The sequence below is a fragment of the Pomacea canaliculata genome, linkage group LG3 (genome assembly GCF_003073045.1).
Source record: "Pomacea canaliculata isolate SZHN2017 linkage group LG3, ASM307304v1, whole genome shotgun sequence".
NCBI classification, from domain to species: Eukaryota; Metazoa; Mollusca; class Gastropoda; order Architaenioglossa; family Ampullariidae; genus Pomacea; species Pomacea canaliculata.
In genome coordinates this window covers 20997209-21011566 of record NC_037592.1, presented here as the reverse complement: position 1 = coordinate 21011566, position 14358 = coordinate 20997209, and the positions used below count along the sequence as shown (strand labels likewise).

General features: G+C 36.8%; 1 protein-coding gene across 2 annotated transcripts; it reads right to left on the bottom strand.

The window, feature by feature from the left end:
- Positions 1-2039: 2039 nt before the first annotated feature.
- LOC112560122 (forkhead box protein N4-like) lies at positions 2040-12384 on the bottom strand. Of its 2 annotated transcripts, none has more exons than XM_025231710.1 (6): positions 11141-12384; positions 9504-9546; positions 7582-7771; positions 6527-6723; positions 5772-5892; positions 2040-3889 (listed from the first exon to the last, which is right to left on the bottom strand). In XM_025231710.1, exons 1-6 carry the CDS (start codon positions 12067-12069, stop codon positions 3747-3749), a joined length of 1623 nt encoding a protein of 540 aa, XP_025087495.1. In that variant the 5' UTR covers positions 12070-12384; the 3' UTR covers positions 2040-3746. The 2 variants fall into 2 exon arrangements, with proteins under 2 accessions (XP_025087495.1, XP_025087496.1); XM_025231711.1 differs by having other exon boundaries at positions 3754-3889; positions 5742-5892.
- Positions 12385-14358: the final 1974 nt, after the last annotated feature.

Here is a 14358-nt window from a genome sequence, read left to right as displayed (position 1 = left end):
AAGGATTGCAATAAATGTGTTTACATTACACAGTTTCGAGAATTTAGCATTAAAAAAAATGTACTTTTGTGGAAAATGTAAATTAGATAATAGAAAATTTGATTTCTAAGAGTTTCTCAGAAAATCATATCATTTCTCCCAGTCTCACCAGACTTGCTTGTTACAGCTTTAACTCAGTTATCTTCTAATGAGCCCTCTTTACTAAGCACATTTCTCAAAAATTTAGTTAAAAGAAAAGAAATGTATGTTTTAGAAAACAAAAGCTGGATAATGGACATTATAAAATTTGATTTTTTTTACAAGCATGACAAACAGCCATCAGTTTTCCAGCTTTTCCTATAAAATCTTAGCAAAAATTTCTGAGGCTTTTGTTATTCGCACATATTCAATGTTCTTAATATCTCTGTTGCTGCCATTCAAATATAGTAATGCTCTTCACAAGAAGAAGGCTGCAAAACTGTCTATAGTTTGTGTGACCTGGATAGGTTTATCCTCAGTATTCATGATCTATTTCTAATGACTTCTCCTATGACAAACAATTGCAGGTCTAAATTCTCAATCTTCGCCAGGCTGTGCACACATCTTATCTCCATATTCTTCTGTCTCCACAATTTCTTTTCAAAACTTATGCATTTATTTTGGAGACTTTCCATTCAATATCCCCTTTTCTTTCCTGTCATCTGGGTTAGTTTCTATCATGATTATTATTATTGTTATAATTAATATCATTTGTAAAGCACCCTGAGCTTGCTTATAAGGCTGGAATATGGCGTGATACAAATAACCTTCATTATTATTATATTTTTATTGCGTCTCTGGTAAGTTCATTTCTGAGACAGTGATGAGTCTGTTCAGGATATGAGCGAAGATTGCCAGCTACAGAGAGAATTGACATCCCCCAAATGTAGTTTCTAGTCTGCTTTGCTTTCCTTATTCTTGTTGAAACAATAAGAGAGTCCAAAAATCCTCAGGATCTGTCTATAAACTTTGTAATATGTCCTGGACATTAGGGCCTCCTGCTTTATAGGCCAGCTCAGATGCCATCTTTCATACCAGAGTTCATGGATGAGACAGCCTTCTGTAGCTGATTGAGAGTATGGGGTGTGTCTGTTTTTGGCAGAACAGGCTGTTGGGGGATCTGGTGGAATGCCATTAACTGATAAAGGTTGGTTGAGCCGTGTCGAGAAATGTTCAGCCCAGTATTTCCTAAGTTCTTGCATGGCACTTGGAAAATGAACAGCAGCAAACTGCTTCTCATAAGGGAAGAATTCTAGTACTATGCCGACACCCACAACACAAAGCAGTTCTTCAATACCCTTAAACAAGTCTCTGGTCCAACAAGATCAGGCTGCTATCCCTTGCTGGTTTCTGATGGATTAAACCTTATCAAAGACCAGGAAGAACTCAGGAAACACTCTAATGACTGTCACTTCTATAAATTATCTCTTTCTAGACTACTAGATCCTCCTTATTGTTTAAAAAAAAAAAATCAATGAAGTATATTAAAGTTCATAAACTGGCCTATCTCTGAAGTATGTACTTTATAGGAACTGTTCAATATGGCTAACTGATTTTTACCTTTCTTCTGAGTGACCCTTATAACTATCTCAAGAGAAACAACTCATTTGGAAATTCTTGTTGCGCCCATTTTGATTTGAAGTGAAACAAGTTGGATATATGGAGTATTTGACTTGTATTTGTTTAACAACTCAACTGTCCTGTGTTGTTCAAGCGCCCCCACCTTTTATTGGATGCAAAATGAGACAGAATGCCAGCTTTTCTCAAAACAGTGTAGACAACCATCATTAATGATCAGATTGCACCATGTGAGGACATTAGGGGCTTTGCTATACTCTCTGCTCATTTCGTTTCTGCTAGCATTCTTTTTAAAGTATTTGGAGGGTTAATATTATCACAATAATTGAAAAAGTACTTAATACGCATGGCATATCATAAATACCAGTGTATAAGCATCAGAATACAGGACATACAACACTGCACAATCAAATCTTCCATTCAAAGGTAAAGAAAGCACTATGTGAATCACATACACAAAGATTTAATTAGTACAGTTTCCTCCAGATTTGTTTACACTCCAGGAAATGCTAATGCATTTCATCTTCTTGGCAGAAATAATAATTGTCAGCTTTGGAAGCAACAAATAACAATCCCCATGCCAACATCATGGTCAGAGGAATGCACACATACTTAGTACATCATGTAATAGTGCTGCCTTTGTTAATATGAAATGGTCACACACATTCAAACTTTACACATTAAGACATATATTAGAGCATCATAGACATATACAAGCTTTATCCTCTCTCTCTCTCTTTTTGAATCTATGGATGTGTGTATACTTTCCCCTCTTCTTACCCTCTTACGTCTATCCACCACATAAATATACAATGTATGGAAGTACACTTTACACAGACAAGTTCTGAACATGTGTACATAATTATACATATATAACATTCTTTGAAGTGCTAAAGTATCCTTTTTATCATCTTAGCTAGAGATTAATGAAGAACATAGAACATTTTCCCAGCCTCTTTATCGGTTTCTTTGGCAGGAAGCGAAAGTACCAATGATGCAATTGTTGAAAAGCCTCTTGGAACTAACAATAAAGTATCAGCATTTGTGTGAATGAAGGACAACAGGATGTCCCAACCCCTACAAAACTGTCTTTCTATGCATCTGTTGTCAGACCTAAGGATGAAAACATTTTTCATAACTATAGTTATCCCAGGAAACCACCTCCCAACAAATAATAAAAATAATGAAATTAAAATTAAATTTCTGTAATGAAAAAAATTGTAACATGAAGAAACTAAACACTCATGAAAAAATAACCTTAAAATACTTTATACAGTCTTATGGTAACTGCATTATTCAGTGGTCCTGTGGCACCTAGTAGTTCGATCATGAATAATCTGGCAAAAAAGATTTCAAAACATCACAACAACAGATACAATTTAATCAAATCAATGCAAGCAAGAAAACTATGTTTCAGCAATTTCTGAACAAAAACTCCAATGGAACACTGTAACTTGTCACTAACACATCTCAGGTTTTACAAAGCACACGCAAGAAGGCAAACTATTTTAACTGCATCTGTCCATGAGTGAGCAAAACTCTGTTAACACACCAAACTTTAGACTTACACTATGCTTGTTTCACAAACTTTATGAATCAGTTACCAGAAAGACTGTCCCAATGGCAGTGTCATTATTATAACTGTAATGCCCAAAGGCCAAAGATATTTATTCTTACAATTCACAACTTGTATGCCACCGAATTCTAGTCCCAGGTGTAGGTGAAGACATGGAAACTTGTTCACTTCTTGTTGACAAACAACGGTTAGTTACCACAAAATCTAATGTCTAACAATTGCCTGATGAATCAGTGAATGACTGTACTTGCAACGGAAATGTGATGTAGCAACTGCAAGCCTCTTTTCAGATTGTGCTTGCTGCTGTTTCTGTTTCCTTGCCATACAGCCGAGTGGCCTTTGTATGAGTTGACAAGCTGATGAGTTGATGGAAAATTTGAATTCCCTTATCACACGTAGGCTGGAAAAAATGTAGCTCTTCAATTTGAACAATGATGATGAAAACAATAAACAACAATAAAAAAGCATAGAATTATAGACAAGTTACTCCTACACATTACATCCAACATACAGATGGTTGCCCTTTTAATGACAATGTTGTCATGTGTTTAGGTACACATAATAAAAGTCAGGATTAATTTTGAGCAGAAAGTGTGCGTGGAGGGGTCACCACACCAAACAGGTTCATACGGACGGATGGTGAGCCAGTGATGATGCGCAGGGGACTAGAGGCATAGAATGTTCCCTGGTACATGGTTGGGGTTGAGCTCTTGTAAGCTGAAAGCCAAAACAGAATGATTATAGATTCCCATATTGCAGCTAGAATTCCTATTACAAACTTTTATGCCCCATTGGTCTTTTCAGTGGTGTTCTGGACATTTGAGAACAAATAGATTGGTTCCTGATAAATTAATTGACAGTTGGAGTATAGGATGGAAGTTAAAGGAATGAAAACAGGTGGCAGATCACAGCATGTACAGTGTAGACATGGCCAGTGACGGAAACAAAGGTTTAACACAACGAGCAGCATCATTATGTCCTGATAAATATATAATTTTTCATTTACATTATCATTTTTGTTAATAATTTTTTACATAACTTTTTATGCTAGAAGTTTAATTATATTTTTCATACTAAAAAACATTTTGGGATTTAGGCTGAAGGATAAAGATGTAAGAGGAAAAAAAATACACAGCACATGCCCCCCCACAAAAAATTGATCACATACAATAAAAACTCTGTGTAACTGTTAAACTTCCTGCTATTTTTCAAAACTCTTTATAAAAGCTGATGAAGAAGCACAGTTATAATACACAGAGATTAAAGCAAAGATAGAAAATACAAAAGCACAATTTGTTATAAAAAAAAAAAAAAAAAGCCAGCATGCTCTTGGGCTGGTTCTAAAAACTTCTATTACTCCTTTGCTGCAACTTTTTCAGCACATGGATTACACTTTGCCTTGATATCACTTTTCTAGGTTTTGTTTTTGGTGAAACAGCTCCTTCAGTGCTCAGCCATAAAATCTGAGGCTCCATCAACTACAATATTTATTTGCATGGCACTGATTGTAGCCAATGTGTGTGTCTTGTTATAATCAAATTGTGCTGCACAGTCCTCTTTATGATTTAAAGAAATGAAATTTTATTTGGTTTCCTAAAGTCTCAGTCAAATGTATTCCAAACAAGACTGAACAATGAGGCTTCTATTTTAATGTGTGCATCCCAAATCTTGCACATAATCATGGGAAGATTTAATTTTATCTGTCAGCACTTTTGTGAAAACAATAGAGGCTTAAATCAGCCCCCAAATTACTACTTACTAGTCAGCTGATTATACATAATTAATCCTTGTAAGGTAAACACTTTTTTTTATGTAGTACAACAACAAAAAAAATCATACTTCCTTGCAATGTAGAAGATGGGCAAACTTGGCACTGCTATTTTGTCAATGTTTTTTAATTGGTTGGGGTAGGGATATGAATTTAACTTCCTCTCTAATCTGCTACTGAAAAAGCTGTATCTTGTGGTTAATGTTACCAGTGTAACAAAAGTTTCCAAAACAAATCCACATTCTTCTTTCTTCATACTTTTTTCTGGAAGTTTTTTCTTTTTTGTTTTTGTTTTTAACATACTGGCTCAATTTCTAAAATTTCTTAGTAGCTTCCTTTCTCTACAGTTACTTGGTGACAAACGGCAACTACACTGTCAACATTAATTTAATTATTGCTGTTTGAAATATTATAAAACTTTTACATATATAATTTTCATTCTTTTAAAATGATACATATAAATAACCAAATTGGAAAATAAATATTTTGTTTCTGCTTAAAAGCATGCAGTGTTATTCTTTAAACTGGCAACTTATATAAATGATAGGAAAAAAAAGCCTCATTTTTAAAATCAAAACTATCACAGCATCAAAATAATAATGGAGATGACATATGAAAGTGCTGTTATGATAGTGACATCATAATGTTGATTCTAATATATCTGAAGCACACAAATATGACCAGTTTATGCTGAAACCTTGTAACCTTTTTGGTGGCAGAGCCATAAACTCAGAAAACATTTGACAGAAATAATCACCTGTACAGCAAAAATGTGTACCTATATGTGATAGAAATATTCACCTAGCACACATTAAACAGACGTCAGGCTACCTGAGTGGCTGGGGGTGTGGGGCGCAGGTGAACTTTGCACTGTTACTGGTGATGAGACAATAGATGAATTGGAAATAAGATCAATATGCAAATCTCCACTTTCTGTAGACCAGTGGTGTCCCTGCACAGAGGAGATAACCTTGTGTGCAGAAATTGTACAGATTCTTTAAACTACCAGGCTACAAATAATTATCAACAACTGAGTGGTTTTCCAAAGAATTTTTTTCACTTTTAATCCATATGTTTCATGTTCAAAGTTAATGTTTATTAAATATAAATAGCCATTAAAAAGTGGTTAAGAAATGAAAAAAAAAACAACTAGGGTCAACCAGCAATGGTACAATGGTCCTACTAAATGTGACAATACTTGGGACAATGCATCTGTTGAGAAATAATATATGTATAAAAGTTGACAGTTCTTCCTCTTACTTAATGGTGTAGTAAAACATAGCAGCTTCAACATGGGCAGGGACGCATTTTACTGGAAAAGCAACTAATGATGACTCCCTTTTTACCTAATATTTCACATTAGCGATATCAGGAATGCAGTCTTCATGTTCTACTAGAAACACAGGCCATAAAAGTCCCCAGCAAAACTGACAATAAACAAAACCTCTTGCATACAAAAACATCAGGACTTAAAATTTCAAATAATGAAAATCCTCCCACCCCAATCCTAATTCCTCACAAAAATAAGACTACAGGCCACAACTACCACTTGGTCGTCAAAGTAAGACTATATAATAGTTACTAACATGAGCAGCTAATTCATTCATGAGCTCCAGATCATATGACTCCAGTGGTTCTTCTTTGATGTGTTCCAACTCATCGTAGTGTCTAGCAATGGCAGCTGTGGCATCTTTGATTGGGCTGGAAGGTGGAGTCTGATAATTCTCGTCGTCTTTTCTTGTAGGCAGGCCTGCCTGCCCTTTTTCTATTGCTTGCAGGTTTTCTGTGTTAGAAGAGAAAGTAATGCTGGAATAAGTTTCAAAGTCACAAGGTTTTCCTGATGAGAGTGATTAACTGCAATAGAGGATTTAAAAAAAAATGATCTCACAGACAAAAGCATTACTTATGCTAACTTTTCCTTCATTTGTGTGTGGGGAGAAGGGGTGTAAATGTGTAAATGTTAATGTCAATTTACATAACCAGTGAGCATTAAACGTATTCCTCAACTAGCATTCCATACATTCATGTAACTGTCTGAACACTGTAGCTTTATCCATGATTCTTGTGAACAATGCTGCAAAGTTAATACTTTTTAAATGCATAATATTAAAAACTCTGTTTGTTTTAGTTTTTGTAACTGGCATTTTGCTACCCATTCCTTCAGAAGCACCCTGATCTTTTGTGCTCTTCAGTGGTACTCCCTGATATCTCCCACATTTATTTTGGTACAGCAGCATCCGGTGACTATTAGTATATAACACACACAAAGCAATAGCCAGAAATTGGAAATAGATTTTCTTCTTTAATGGATTTCCTCTTTAGTACCAGGCTGTGGCATTTTCACACAACTACCAGACAAGGCTTATATTGAAGAAAGTGTACCCTATGGCAACTATACAAAAGAATTGCAGATGGTAGAAATGTAAGGTGTGAATGTTTCTACAAATGTGAAGATATGGGGGTGAAGATATGGTAGAGGTGTGAAGGTGTGTATTTCCATGTTTTTGCAGGCATGGACCTGATGTAAGACTATCTGACAGACAAAAACAAAAAAATACGCAAAGGATTGGTAAGAAGAGTTAGCGCTAGCCATGGAGTTCAGACTATAGTGGGGTACCATTGAAAAAAAAAAATCACATACCTGGATATGCCATACTGTTAAGAAGAGTCACAGGATCTTTTTTACTCCATTTACAGATTTCTTCTTCCATTTTCTTGATTTTTGCAGGGTTCAAAGCCCACAAGCATCCTTTCTTAGCACCACTCGAGAGTTTTGGGTTATCCACTTTTGCAAAGCATTTGTTTAAAGACAGATTGTGTCGTACAGAATTCTATGAACAGAAACAAAAAACATTTTCATCACTTTGGTGACATCAACATTACCTTCGTCCTTCTTAAATCTTGAATTCATTAATATTGCATACATGATCTATAGACAAATTACAGCTGCCTGTCTATGAGATACTTAAGATCAGTACCATCCGCCACATTCTCTCTACACGTGCTGCCAACACTTGTCTGTACATTTGTTCTATTTAGCCTTCATTACTGTAACTCCTTGCTTGCAAGCTGCCAAAAAGTACAGAACTCTGCTGCACATCTGTTGCTTAGAGCTAGGAAATCGGACTGGCTACCCATCCGTTCTAGGGTTCAGTACAAAACTGTGCTGTGTTTTGATTTTTTGCAGGCTCCTGCCATGACTTCTCTGAACTTCTCTTTCCCTATATCCCTGTGAGACTGTTTACTAACTATCCATGTCACCAGAAAGACCACACATGGTCACAGATTTCTAATTATTGTGCTGTAAAACAGTAAACTATCTTCTCTTCCATATCTGCCACCTACCCACCATTGAATCCTTAAAACGTGCACTAACAACACATTTGTTCCATGAATATTACTGCTACCAACAATCCACTCAATGATAGTACCTCTTCTAACCCTTTTTTGTTCTATTGACTAGTCCGCCTGCTCGTCTTCATCTGTAGATTCCCAAAACTCAATGTTTCCTGATTTCTCTTTGTGTTCATCTTCTTGTCTGTGTGGTTGTTTACCCTTCCATACATTGTATGTCTTGTTTTTGCCTCAAGTGCTGAGAGCATATGCTCCTTCGTGAGCATAATCACGCACTATATAAATCACACCTTTTTTTTTCTATCTGCAGTGTAGTATGAATTAACACTGCTGAAAATGAAATGTTTACAATGGTGCTCGATCTATATGTCAGATATTGCTGATGAAACAAATTATGCATTAAAACAAATGTAAAAGCTAAACAAAGTAAATGGACAGTTTATTAATATTCATGGTTTAGAAAACCTTGAGACAATTTTTTTTCAGCAGCCTAAACATCATATTAAACTGGCAAGTCGGTTGCTATATATATACTTCCATTCTGAACTTTATTTATATAATTTCTTTAAGTATATTTTACTACAAAATTTATTATTACGTTGTCAAGCTTTATGACTTTATGATAACGAGGCCCTCACTATGAATACTAAAGTCAATTCCTTTAAAAATACTAACTGATAATCCAATCACGAACTACCATGATCCAATCAATTCAATCGGGAGTGGAAGTAAGAAGACACGCGAAGTGTGGGCACCTTGAACTCTATTCAGCCAACGGGTGTTGACCGATGGTGCTGCCTTTATGCAATCGTCTTAATTAACTCATTGTTTTTTACTACAGAAATAACAACCACCAAATGTTAAAATAATAGTTGTTTTTAAGCTGACTTGTAAACAGTCGGCTACATAACGCAACATGTTAATCTCATGCAACTTCTCAAGCGCCCTGTTCCCTCCCCTGCCAGCATGAACTTTGGGGACGTGCTGTAGGGCGTGGCTGTCATAGTATTGCACTCGGTTTATCCAATCACAGACCGCGATGAACAAAGGCACCTGTTTCAAATCGAACATGTGATTGAATCGTCCAACCAGCGTGCGCAACCAAAGCCATGACAGGTGCGGGTGACTGCCTCCCACCCAGTTCGTTCCCTACCCGATACTGCACCATGCTAACAAGGGCCTTTACCTTATGTGCCGAAAACAACCTACCTTCCAGCCATCTGGTGCAGATTTAAAGTAGGGGAAATTCTCTCTGTAAAGACATGTTAAACAGAAATTAAAACAAGCGAAACTGGCACTGCTTTGTATAAGCGTAGAAGAGTGTAAGATTATTGTAGTCTACGGAAATCTCCCTGTGTGTGTAAGGGAGAGAGAGTAAAAAATATATATATCGTCTCTCATTTGTCACCTGGCATTTGCTTCGCACTATGGATGAACAGTGTGTGGCTTCAACAGCCTTAATATAGCTACAACAATGCTTTTTGGTACTACATCAAATGAAACAAGGAAAAATATACTCGGATCCTTGGCTGCTGTTTACTTCCTACTTACGTAGAGTGATTTTTAAAAAATTGTCTTGCTACTGCAGAAACAAAGATTTTAAATGGATCATCAGGACGCTAAACTGCTCTATGTGAAAAAGTGTCAAAAATGCCTGTCACAGTGTATGCTTGCTTCAGCACTGAGCTCAGACGTACTGCTGTTTATTTAATTTTTTAATTTCCCTGTGTATTTTTTTTATGCTGGACTTGAAGTGACTTAACATACAAAGCTAGACAACGTGTTTTAAGAAGTAAATATTTGAATCTACAATAAATGCAGTAATTTTATTGTGATGACTTATTTCTGAGCCACATGAATTTATGGGAGAGAATTTTAGTGTTTAAAAAAATGACGTTGACTAGGATAATACAAATGAAGCTATGCGGATCAAAGTTATTGTCTATGTCTATATTTAAGTAACCATGCTGCCAATCTTCTTTGCATTGTATTAACTCTTGTTCTTTCTAGTGACAGTCACTTAACTTCATCTGATGGTGCATTTGGAGATTACTTTTTTTAAAAGTAGGTTTAATTTTTTTTAAATAGACAGCAAATATGCCGTTCCATAAAAACCAGAACAGTTAATTGCCCATTATGAACCTCGGCGTCTTTCATCTTTTTTCAGCTGCTTTAGTTTGCCCAGTGTTTGTTTATGAAGCTTAAACAAAAAAACAAAAAAATTTTGAAATAGAAACATGTTTTCCAAATACGTAACTCATAAACTGTGATACTAAGTTGGGTTTTTTTTTTAAACCAGCCTATGCCTTAGTGACTGTATAATTCCCAACTGGATTTTTATATGAAGCATATGCATAATTAATATTTTTTTCTATGGTTTCGTTCCACTGTGCCAAAGCATACATTTTGGCCATGTTATCACGGCTACTGATCTTACATTTGTGACACCTTTGGTAACTAGTCTAACAATTAAGGTTAAAAGTATTGTTCTGCATAGCAGTGAACATTGCTGCCATTGAAAAATATTATTTTTTAAAACGAAAAATTAATATAAGATCGTTCAAAATGTAAACACAGTAGATACACTGGTTAACCACACGAAACACAGTTTGCATTGAGATTTACTTTGCATGAGCTTATCGTGTCTTTACGTTTAAGTACCCTAATGGAGGTAGGTGAGAAAAATTATTCAAAAACTGCGACACCTGTCCGTTCATTAGCTGCACGGATGCTAGTACTAGTAATCGTTGTTCACATCCTCAAAGTCTGAAAACGATAACTGTTATAAATGAATTCTAAATACAACTAAATCATTTACGTTCTTAAAAAAAAAAAACTCTACTTACACCATAAAATTGTAGATCTCACTGACAGGCAGATTACCGGATTTGCTGTTTTTGAGTGCCAGTGCAATTAAACAGCTATACGAATATACGGGCTTAGGGTAAACCTTTTCTTCCTGCTTGATAATTGTTTCACTGACAGTTTTTGGAGATGGGGAATGTTGATGATGTGTCACAATGTTGGCACATTTCAGAGGACTTGACAGAGTCACAGTTATGGGTCGAGGATGCCCCAAGTTTACTCCACTTTGTAAATGCCCAACTAGAACTGGCGAGCACTGGGAAGGTGTTAACACATTTCTGGTTTTTTGACCGCTGGTAACTGACAGTACTTTTTGTGGAGAAGCGATGTAAGTGGTTCCTGCCACCGAAAAGGTGTTACTTGAATCCAAAACTATGGTGCTGGCTTTCATCGGGGAATGGACGGGAGTTGAACTGTTACTGACACTGACAGCAGTAGCTGCCACTGGAACGGCCACTAACTGAATATGTTGAGTTGGTTGTTGCTGTACTAAGACAGTTTTCGCCACGCTATTAACGTCACTGCAGTTAGCGTGAAGTCTCATGGCAGCACTGTTAGCTATGTCGATGTCGGAGCTGTCGTCTCTTTCCTGTGACACTGGTTGCTGGTGAGGGTTGTGTGGTAGCTGCATTGGCATGACGGTTTCAGGATTAACTGAAAACAAATTTCCATCAGACAACGAACCATCATTTTCGGCGTCCAAGGTGGATGTCAGATGAGATAAGGAGCTGTTGTGTAACCATCCCAAATCCGAGTTAGGGTCCAAGGTGTCCATATCCAGATCCACTCCAAGACCACTCGAGTCCAATTTGAAATTATCACTACGATCTCCCATAAGACTGTCCAGCTCATTTCTGTCGTCACAGTCAAACAGCAGCGGGTCAGTTCTTTTTCTTCCAAAGAATTCCATGCTGAAGTCTAAATGAAGGCGAGAGGGAGACAAAAACAATCACACAAATGCGCGCGACGACGTACGCATAGAGAATGTTTGAAGCGTCCCACTGCAGATCAACCAGTGACATTAAAATTGGTCACATTTGCCCACTCGATGCATTTGGCAACAAATAATATTAACGCGCACTACACAGTGTGTGCATGATGGTGTCGGTCGCACTGGAAAGTCACTACGATCAGCGTGTATAACTGGTGCAAGCAACAAAGCAAGTGGACAACTGTGCCTTGACATCAACCGGCTTCTGCCATGTGTACTACAAACGTGTAGTAAAATCCCAGTGATGCGATTGGCTGACCTCGTCCAGGTCACACGTTTAAATTTGTTATTGCTCATTGGCCAGTGGGTACGGCAGAGCTTTGAATGAATGCTTGCAATTGGCTGTTGTCCATGGCGACATCCTCAGCATAGTTCCTTGTACGGGTTAGCTCTCACGAAAGAGCAGGTGCACGGCAGCTCGAGTGTTTGTGTACGATAATCATTAAACACGAAGCAGTCATTTTGAAAGTTACATGATGAAAGCTAGGCGACGTGACTTTTATTCTTTTATTTAAATAATGGATGGGAGAAAATTTATACATGTAAAACATAACCGTCTGAAGTATGAATTTAATATGTATATAATGGTAATAAAGGATGAAATATTTCCCTATAGTAGCAAAAATTAGGACTGGCGCGTCGTTTGCTGCCGTTGTAATAAAATAAATAAAATGTTGCACGATGAAAAACTGAATACGCTTTAAACTGACAGTAGTAAAGCAGGTGTTTTGAGATTTGTCATCGACAGGAGTACTGTAAGGTACTCTTGGCGAAAAGGTGGGTATATATATATAAGCCAGCGGTGTGTGCGTGTGAGAAAATATATAGGGCGGGGGCGATCATGTACTGATATAATGGACTGATGTACACAAAAGTGCTTATCTGTATGTATATATCTGCGCGTATGTTTAATTGGAGGGGTAGTTTTGAACAAGTGGAGGGTGTGTATGCAGAAAACGTATATCTATATAATTCAGTGAGTGTGCGTGTACAATATATATAATTAATAACATGAGTGAGAGCAAATAAGGAAGGGAGAAAGAATTAAGTAACACGTACAGAGTTAGAGAAGGCGGTTGAGAGGAAATCGGATATCGATATGTATACAATTAAGCCATAATTAACCAACCAACGAAAGCACTGATCGAGGTAGCCTACAAAGGCCATGATCGAGTAACATCTGAAATAGTATATATAAAACTTTCCAGTAGTTAAAAATATAGCCTCATAGGTGCGAAAATTTTTGAGACTGGTTATTGTTGACTAAAAAGATCGATATCATCAACGGGGTTTTTTGGGTTTTTTTTGGGGTTAACATTCTTGTTCAGAGTTAACTCCAGCAGATAATCACGCATTGTGAGTGGACGTACGTCACTTTCCAGAGCTTTAAACAAAGACGTGTTTACAACTGCCATCACGGCATCTTAGCATCTTCTGAGTGCGGCCAGAAAAGTATGAAAGAAAATCTTCATCATGTAATACCTGATTTCATTTCGACTGATATAAAATCTTTGTTGCAGACGGATCCAAACTTTTGGTTACCAGTCGCGTCATTCAAGTCAGTCAAGACACGTCTGTAGCTCATACAAGTGGAATTAATGCTATAATAGCTCAAGCTTTCACTTAACTGGAAAAAAAAAACCCAAAACAAACAATATAAGCCTCGACAATCCTTTATAAATAAAGTGCCCTAGCAAGTGCCCATAGCAAGCAGCATGGTCACGTGAACGCAGTAGAAGCATGTCAACGGTAGTCTATTATCTCCTGCATACTGGATTTTAACATATTCAGAGAAACAGTTGGAACTGCTCAAGGTTATAACCAAACGGACTGGTAAAGCAAGTAAGATTTAGACACTATTAAGGACAAAAGTGGCTTCAAAAACAGACACTCTCTTATTTTAAAACTTCCTTTCCATTTTTTTGTCTAGACTCTCATCGTATCAACCTTTGTGTCTCTCGGGTGAACAGGTCTTGGTGACATAATGGTCATGATAAAATATTTTGGCGTGTAACGTCGGACAAGTAAAACTGCGTCGACAAGCTTGGTGTAGTGAAAATATATTCATTCTTGCAATATGTGCCAGTTTACATGCACAATTAAGTAGGCACATTTATTGTCATCAAAGCATTTGTTTTAACGGTTTAAAGTCAATTAGGTCTGCTCTTTTGTGAAAAACCTTTTTTAATTCTAATTGTGTGATTTAAA

Coding starts and splice junctions, on each gene's coding strand:
- LOC112560122 (XM_025231710.1), bottom strand. CDS start 12,069: ATGGAATTCTTTGGAAGAAAAAGAACTGACCCGCTGCTGTTTGACTGT. Junction 9,547..11,140: donor GAGATCTACAATTTTATGGT/GTAAGTAGAGTT, acceptor ATGTCTTTACAG/AGAGAATTTCCCCTACTTTA. Junction 5,893..6,526: donor TGAATGAATTAGCTGCTCAT/GTTAGTAACTAT, acceptor TCCTCTGTGCAG/GGACACCACTGGTCTACAGA.